This window comes from Oreochromis niloticus, linkage group LG3 (genome assembly GCF_001858045.2).
Source record: "Oreochromis niloticus isolate F11D_XX linkage group LG3, O_niloticus_UMD_NMBU, whole genome shotgun sequence".
NCBI lineage: Eukaryota > Metazoa > Chordata > Actinopteri > Cichliformes > Cichlidae > Oreochromis > Oreochromis niloticus.
In genome coordinates, this window is record NC_031967.2 from 46322975 (window position 1) to 46331304 (window position 8330).

An 8330-nucleotide genomic window follows, 5' to 3' on the forward strand; every position below is an offset into this window, starting at 1 on the left:
GGTTGTAGGGGCCTGACAAAGTAGACATAAAAAAAAAAACTACAATAATTTGTGAGTAACTGAATTCACCTCGTGTCCATTTCCACACTGAAAAAAAAAAACAGAAAAAAAACCTAACAAACTGCAACAATAAAATCAACAACAAAAGCAATAGTGGCCAAACTAATTATTACATTTTTATTACTGGCGGGCGCAAAGAACGGAAGACAACTGAGTGAAAAATTATTAAGTGTTGTTACGCAACACTTTCTGAAGTTAAAGCGATACAACACTCTCTACAGTAAGCTGATGGAATGTTTCTCTCTTCCTCTCAGGCCTTGGTGCGGCTCCTCTGCTATCCTGTTGTCCAGAACACAGTTAGAATCATGTACAAGTACACAATTTCAGTTGCAATGTGGCATCATGGGTGAGTAACTGGTGGCACCCCTTGGGCACTCCTCTCTGTAGGTTCCCTGTTAAGCTGCTATTATAGAGCAACATGGTGGCAGTAACTCTTCTCGTTTTAAGCAATGTCTGGTTTTAATTCCAGGTCTGGTGGTATTCTCACTCCTGACACTTCATTTGCTGATTTCTTTGCTGTACCTCAATATTATTTTTACTTATTTTGTTAATAAATTTGTTGAAACTGACTTGCTGCATCTCTGCAGTCTCACTCTCTCTGGAGTCTCAGTATGGAAAAAAAAACACCTAAATACTGCAGGATAAACCAGGAGAATTGAAACGTGTTGTTTGGTTTTTGTGTTTTATTTTTATTATCTTTTTTTAAGTCTAGCTTTGATTTCTTGGAGTTGATGGAATTATACATTATTTGTAAATGAAACATAACAAATGCACATTGATCAGACTGCATATATTACAGCTTAAAGTAACAGTGACTCAGATTCGGACGTTTTTCGTTCTGGAAAAGAGAGAGAGAGAGAGAAAACAGGAAACACGGGAACACTCGCTCCAGGTTACAGGAGCATTTTTCTCCCCCTTTTCTTGACATCAGGCAGAGGACTTTGAGAAACAGGTATGCAGATGCTTAAACAGATGTTGTACCTATGTTGGATATTTTGTTCTTAAAACAGAAATCTTATTATGTGTTCAAATAAATGAAGATGGTCGTGTGTGTCCCGTGGGAATGGCTCCCGCCTCCGCCTTCGTAATGATAGTGGAAGTGCGCAGGTGATCGACAGGTTTTAATATTTATATGAAGGCCGACTTAACAAAGCTTTAAATCCCCTTTTCAGACCGTCTTATATTTGAAATAAACACGTGTCGGAATAAATCTGGTCTCCACATTATCGCTCTTTTATTGTAAATGAAAGTGAAACTAAACTCAGTGCGGACTGCAGCAGAAAGGACACAGATATCACACAGGAAAGAAATGTGTCTTTTTTATGGTAAAGATTTAAATCTGAACTCAAACCAATTTCTGCTTCGATTCACTCTCTCCCGTGGTTATAGTTTAATTCTTGCGCTGCAGAACTTGAAACTCTGTCGTCACGGCCGGCAGGGGGCGCCAATTCCTATTCTCTCAAAATCCTAAACTGTTCATTGAATCTGAAACACATTTTTCACAGTGATTCACTGATGATCAGTGTTGGGACTAACGCGTTATTAAGTAACGCGTTACAGTAACTACGTTATTATTGTGGTAACGAGCACGGTAACTAGTTATTATGCCAAAACCAGGAACGCGTTACTCGTTACTGGGATTTAGATAGGCTCGTTACTCGTTACTTCGTGTGGTGGATATCGCGGAGCTTCCACAGATTCAATAACATTAGCAAGTGGTGGAGGCCAGCAGGTGGATGAGGGAAAAGGGAGGCAAGAGGAGAGACCCGAAGCGGCCGCCGGCGTGTCAGATGAACTGTACTTCAGGTAAGAAGTTATGACCTGCAGTCTATCTGGGTCAGATATAAACCAAGTTTAGGTGGAGTTTATTTTCGGTATGCTGACATTTTCGTACTGCGTACTAGCTAGCATGACGGAGTTTCTATACAGCTGTGTGGGTGCTATGTTACTGATGTTGAACTTTATTTTGTTCATACGGTTAATTATTAGAGTTGCCAACCGTCCCCTAAAAAACAGAATCGTCTGGTATTCAGAGAAAATATTACGCGTTTCGTACTGAGGTGAAAAGGAACACAGTTTGTCCCGGACTTCAGCTACAATGAAAAAGACACAAAGCTGAAGCTGCACAGCTGCCTCTTCTTCTCTCATTCTCTCCTCTCCCGTTTCTACTTCAATCACGAAACTGATCAATGATCAGCTGATCGGCTTTTCTCTCTTGTTTATTTATCGCCCACTTTGCGCCAGAAAGAGGAAACCAGCGGATGTCGCGTTAAACAACAGCAGCACGTTTAAGCTTGATCAGCTGTTGTTAGAATTTATTTAATATTAATTTCTAGTATCAGCTGATGTTTGCTGGAGCCACAGCTGTAAAGCTGCTGGTCATGATATCGGTTTGGTTATCTGGTGAGAGGGAAACATGCAGATGAAACCAGGAGATGTCCTTACTGAATCATCAGAGCTGAACAGGTGATGGAGAAACAGGTTTACCTTTTAGGTGACATGAATGAGTTGAAGGGAAGTTATGAACTGTTTCTGAGAGACAAATAACACCAGGATCCTTTTTCTAAGTAGCTGACAGCTGGTAACTGTGCAGGGGCGGGTCTAGCAAAGTGTTGCCAGGGGTCCATGTAGGGCATTAACAGGGAAAGGGGGGCACAAGGAAATACTTTTCTTTCTTATTCTCATTTAAAATGTCTCGCTTTTAAAAAAATAATTATCTGAGTCTTACAACAAACGATTGATAGATTGATACATATATACCATCAGAACAGTGTACATCACTGTCACAACAGTGTTTATTTTCATTCAAAGGCTTTATGATTTTTCCTATAATGGTGGGCCGGTCTCTAGTCAAAATGCCCGGGACTATTTTTTTGTCCCAGTCCAGCTCTGTATGCAGCTCATCTGCAGTCTGGTGTTACCTACATCTTCCTATTCAGAAGGCAGAATTTCCAAGTTCTGAGTACAATCAAAAGCACCACGACTGCAGTTTTTGTGTTGGATGTAAAAAGCAGGCTAGAATCATGGCGGCGGTCAACGACGGTCCAGGCGTGGGATTTCTCTCGTGGAAATGTGCACATTATTTTTTCCTTTCTATTGGTAGGTGGCACAGTGCACTTGTGGCAAGTAAGCAAGCTAGAAGACTGGCAGTCTGGCTGGGTATCCAGTTACGGAAGCAACACATTAACAAGAGAATTCTGAGTAAAACCAAAGTTACTTTCCCTAGTAACTAGTTACTTTGAAAGTAACGAGTAACTTGAAGTAACTGAGTTACTTTTTTAGAGAAGTAACTAGTAATGTAACTAAGTTACTAATTTAAAGTAACTTACCCAACACTGCTGATGATGCATGATCTAAACAACTGGAGACTAAAACTAAACACGACTACATAAAAGATATCACTTTTAAACACAGCAAATCACAACTGTGCACACCTGTTTGATGCGGATGCAATTTAATCAAAATATGCAGAGCCAGCAGGGGTGAAGTGAAGTTTGATACAACTATGGATGAAAATAAGAGGCAGAGCAGGAGAGTAAAATCATTTCAGTAATTCAAAACTATGGAATGATAATAAATACGTTAACAAAATTGAACATATGACACATAGGTTCACACTTTTTAAATAAAACATGTTAACTTGATTCCCTACTTATTAATAGTTTTTTAAGAAATAAGGAAAGCTGTGACTAAAATGTAAAAAGTAAGGAAAACTGATTAGAGAGCAGAAAGAAAAAAAACTATATTCTCAAAACACAAAACTCTTATGGAAAAAACACACAACGATATATGTTAACAGTTGTGAAAAACTGTGTTACAATAAAATTTTATTTTATTTCACATCAACACAGGCCTTGTCCTGTTTGTGATGAATGTAAAAAAATGATTTTGTCAGAAATCCACAGACTTTTTTATATGTCATATTATCTGTGAGTTAACACACGTTAACTTCGATTTTCTCAGTTTAATCCCAGACTCCAAGTTAGACCTCTGATCAAATGATGTTTTCTGCATCTGTCCAACAGGTTTTGGTTTCTGGAAACGTTTTCCTCACAAAGGTTTTTCATCTCTACTTTCAGAATCACACCATGCTCCATGTGAGACGATCCTTTATGGTTCTGTGTGATCGGTGCAGTGTCCTGGTTTTCTACACAGCTGCTTGTTTTGCCCTGATACACTCATGCAGAGGTAAGTGAAACACATCAGTGTAAAAGAGTTATTATTTCTTTTTCTACAACAACAATTTACACACAAGGTTTCAGGTCCACCTGTTGGGTTAATAGTGCAGTTCTTCCTCCTTTCTTACTGATTGCGCTTCATCAAAGAAAAATGTTTCCAGTCTAAAAGTGGACGCACATGAGCAATACAGACATTCATATTTTATAACAGCAGTCGTCAGCACAGCTTTGTATAAATAAGTGACTCAAAATATTGTAATTTAATTGTGATATTATAATGTTGTTTCAGTTGTGGTTCAAATTTCATTAAAGTTTCACCTTGACTAGCAAAGTGAAAACTGAACTATGGCAGTTGAATTTGAGTCATGTTAATATGTGCTATTTACATAAGATTACCCCATACAGTACTATGTGACTGTTTGGGGTTAAAAGTAAAGTTAGGATCCTTAAAAAACAATGACTTTCAAAGCTGACCCTGCAACCCCGCAAAAAAAGAAGAAGAAAAAAGCAAAAGACAGTATTAAGTGTGATTTCTTTTGGTCTTTAAATAACAATCACAGGTCTTGGTAAGACGGTTGTAAGCCTGTGGAGCTTGTAGGCCAAATACAGTGTGACTCTTCGGCTTTTTCAGGCACGTGTATTTTGTGTTTGCTGCAATCTTTTACTTTAGTTACTAAATGAAACCTTCTTCTCTTCAGGTCAGTCAGAGGTTATCGGTCCGCTTCAGCCAGTAGTGGCTTTGATTGGTGATGACATCATTTTGCCATGTAACCTGGACCCTGTTATGGATGCTTTTGACATGGCTGTGGAGTGGGCGAGGTCTGATCTAGACCCCAGATTTGTCCTCGTGTGGCGTGACGGTGTGGACCTGGAGTCTAAAAAACATCCGTCCTACACCAGAAGAACGTCTCTGTTCACAGATGAACTGAAGAATGGAAACATTTCACTGAAAATCTCTAAAGTCAAACTGTCTGATGAGGGAACGTACAAATGTTTTGTTCCAGAGTTAAATAAACACACTACAGTTCAGCTTGTTGTTGGTAAATCAGCATATTATGGTTTCAAATGCATTATATGTTTAATCCTTGTATGGTGTTCGTATTTTTGTTACTCAGCCAGCGTTCATGGGTCTGGTGGACCCGCTAGCGTTTTGGCTTTCCAATTAACACTATCAAAAAATTTTATGTTAAATTACTCAACAGATGTTTACTTTATCCCAATTACGAGCCATGTGAACAGCAAACATGGTTAATTTTTTCCTTTTACCTTTGTTCGATCACATTTATGAATTAATGTGCTTCTCGTTTTTTGTCAATAAAATGTTATAAAAAAAATAAAATCAGTTATAATCAAGTGTACATATCCTTATACCATATTTTGCAGGCTTTGATGGTATATACTGCCTAAAGGGGCAACGGCCTCTAAATGGCATGGGTCTCACAGACCCGAACACCATACAAGGGTTATAATAATTGATCTTTCATTAAATTCATTTCATTTTCCTTACAGTAGTCTTTAATCCCAGACACCGTTCAAAACTCACTGAATTTTAAGCCTGATTGTTTCATATCAACATATACAGAAAATGCTTCAGCCAATGTTTTTTTTCATACACCCAGATGTTTAGCATTGCTAGACATCTTCCACCGAATAACTGAACAAATTCCAGGCAGCTTTATCTTAAGGATACAGTAATTCAATACTAATGATCCGTACCCATTATCCACAGCATATCTATTGGGCAGATACACCTGTCTCTGTCACTGTCCGTCTCTGGTAAAGTCTTGTACAGTCCATTCAAAAATGTCAACTAGCGAAGAAGAAAAGAAAAGCAACAAATTGTATGGAAATACAGCTTTTAGTTGCTGAGATGTACTCTTTTTCAGGTGCTGTAGTAGTACAGTTTTTTTTATTATCATAATCATCAATTTAATATCAGAACTATCCTCACAATCCATCAGCTATAATGTGAATAAAAATAAAAATATGTTTCAGTGAGACAAACTGTTCTCTTTTTCAGGTGCTGCCTCTTCACCTGCTGCAGAGATTAACAGCACCATCAGCAGCAGGGTGGTGTTACAGTGCGAGTCTGCAGGCTGGTATCCAGAGCCTGAGCTGCTGTGGTTGGACGGTGAGGGAAACCTCCTCTCTGCTGGACCTACAGAGACCCTCAGAGGTCCTGATGACCTCTATACTGTCAGCAGCAGAGTGACTGTGGAGAAGAGACACAGCAACAACATCACCTGCAGAGTCCAACAGAGGAACACCAACCAGAGCAGAGAGACACACATACATGTTCCAGGTACATTTAATGATTATATTATTGATGTGAATAAGAGGGAGACAAGTCTAACAGTGAAGATTCAAAGACGGGACATAGTGAAATCAGCCAAAAGAAGGAAAAAAAGAGTTTTAGTTTTGAGTTATTACCAACTATGAACATGTTGTTATTTTTTCCAGATGATTTCTTCATTATCATCAGTCCTTCCAGTAATCCAACTAGTAATCCAAACATCGCCATTGTCACAGTCATCATTGTTGCTGTTGTCCTCATTCTGATTGTTGCTGTTTTCTTTTTATGGAAACGGAGATGCGACAAATTCAGTGAGTCACATTTTAGTGTGAATAATGAATGTTTTAGCCTCTTAAAGTATTATGATTTTTTCTTTGTATATAATCAAACCATCAAGAGTTTATTTTATGTCACTTTGGGCTGCGTCTGCTCACATGCAGCACCATGTTTTTATAGTAGAGGAAGTCAAAACTACAGCAACATTTGTAGTGAATAGTATTAGTTACACATTCAGCTTTCGGCCTTCATTAGAGTCATAATAACACATCTTAAAGAAAATGTTTAACATAAGAAAGAGAGGGAAGAGGGAAAAAACTGATCATCAACTAATCAAACATTCACAGACGTATGAATTCACTGTGACTTCAGGCTAAAATTAGTTCCTAGAATGAAGGAACAGGAAAGACCAGCACTGTTTTCAGTCAGTCAATAACTAAATGGTTAAACAATAAATTGAAAGAAATTTAATAAATTTAAAGAGCACAAAATCAACAACATCAAAAAAATACTCCACTATGAACAAACCGATATTCACTCTGTGTAGGATTTTATTTTGGGGGGGGGGTGGGTTCATTTTTACCACTTTTAGAGTCTCTTACTTCTGAATGTGTGGATGTAGGGTCACTGTTAGTTGTTTCAATTCCTGAGTTTGTACAAGGGTCATCACTGCTTCAAGCACTGTCTATACGATCTGGTCAGAGAGCAAGGACAGCAGCAGTCCTCTGCCCTTGAAGAAAAGACATCTGCCCAAGATGAAGAAACTTCCTCTCCAGAAGATGAGGGGACAATCTCCAAAGAGGCTGACTGCTGAATCCTCTTCTTTGGGTGAGGAATGGGGTTGGGGGGCACAGAGGTGGAGGCCAAGCAGCTGATGGAAAAGAACATAGGAGCATTTTCTGAGACCAAGGAGCCGGTGACTGAGTGGATCCCTCATGAAAGGAAAACCATGTGGTACCCACTACTGAAAAACCAGGGCTCACCCTGTGTGCAGTTCCCTGCATTAGCAGCCTGAGATCTGCTTTTGACTTTTTTATAACAAAGGAGATCTTTTAGCTGCTGTGCACCTTTACAAACCTGCATGGAAGGCGAAGGTGTGAGGACTTCTCTTGTGCTGTTTTGTAGCAGTGTATACACCTGAGACTGTCACCTGTCTGTCTGTCCTGCACTCTCTCTCTGTTTCTTTCTCTCTGATTGTGGAATAAAAGTATGAACATGTATTTATAAGTTACACTTGTGTTTGAATCCTGCAGCTTATCGCACATTTGATTTCCATGTGTGACAACTGCAAGTGTCCAGAGTGAGGACAGACTGAGGGACCCACTGCTGCACATCATCTGTGAGGCTTTGCACCCCTGATGATCCACCAGGACAAACTCAGCAGTGTGTGAGGAAGAGGAGGAGGAAGAGCCAGCAGCAGCTGACAGATGGAGAGAATAGACAGACTGTTCCCTGTTTGTGAAGGACTGCTAGAAAGTTTAACATAACTAATTGTCTGTCCTGAATCAGTCTTATTAGGAAAT

At 39.2% G+C, this 8330-nt stretch overlaps 1 protein-coding gene across 3 annotated transcripts; it reads left to right on the plus strand.

The window, feature by feature from the left end:
• The first annotated feature begins 885 nt into the window (after positions 1–885).
• LOC100695342 (butyrophilin subfamily 1 member A1) lies at positions 886–8124 on the plus strand. 3 transcript variants are annotated; one of them, XM_019354782.2, is made up of 6 exons: positions 887–1012; positions 4140–4248; positions 4937–5278; positions 6259–6540; positions 6699–6842; positions 8061–8124. In XM_019354782.2, the coding sequence occupies exons 2-6, from the start codon at positions 4149–4151 to the stop codon at positions 8087–8089; spliced, it is 897 nt and encodes a 298-aa protein (XP_019210327.1). In that variant the 5' UTR covers positions 887–1012; positions 4140–4148; the 3' UTR covers positions 8090–8124. The 3 variants fall into 3 exon arrangements, with proteins under 3 accessions (XP_013119935.1, XP_019210327.1, XP_019210332.1); XM_013264481.3 differs by lacking the exon at positions 8061–8124 and having other exon boundaries at positions 886–1012; positions 6699–7315; XM_019354787.2 differs by lacking the exon at positions 6699–6842 and having other exon boundaries at positions 8061–8119.
• The last annotated feature ends 206 nt before the right edge of the window (positions 8125–8330 follow it).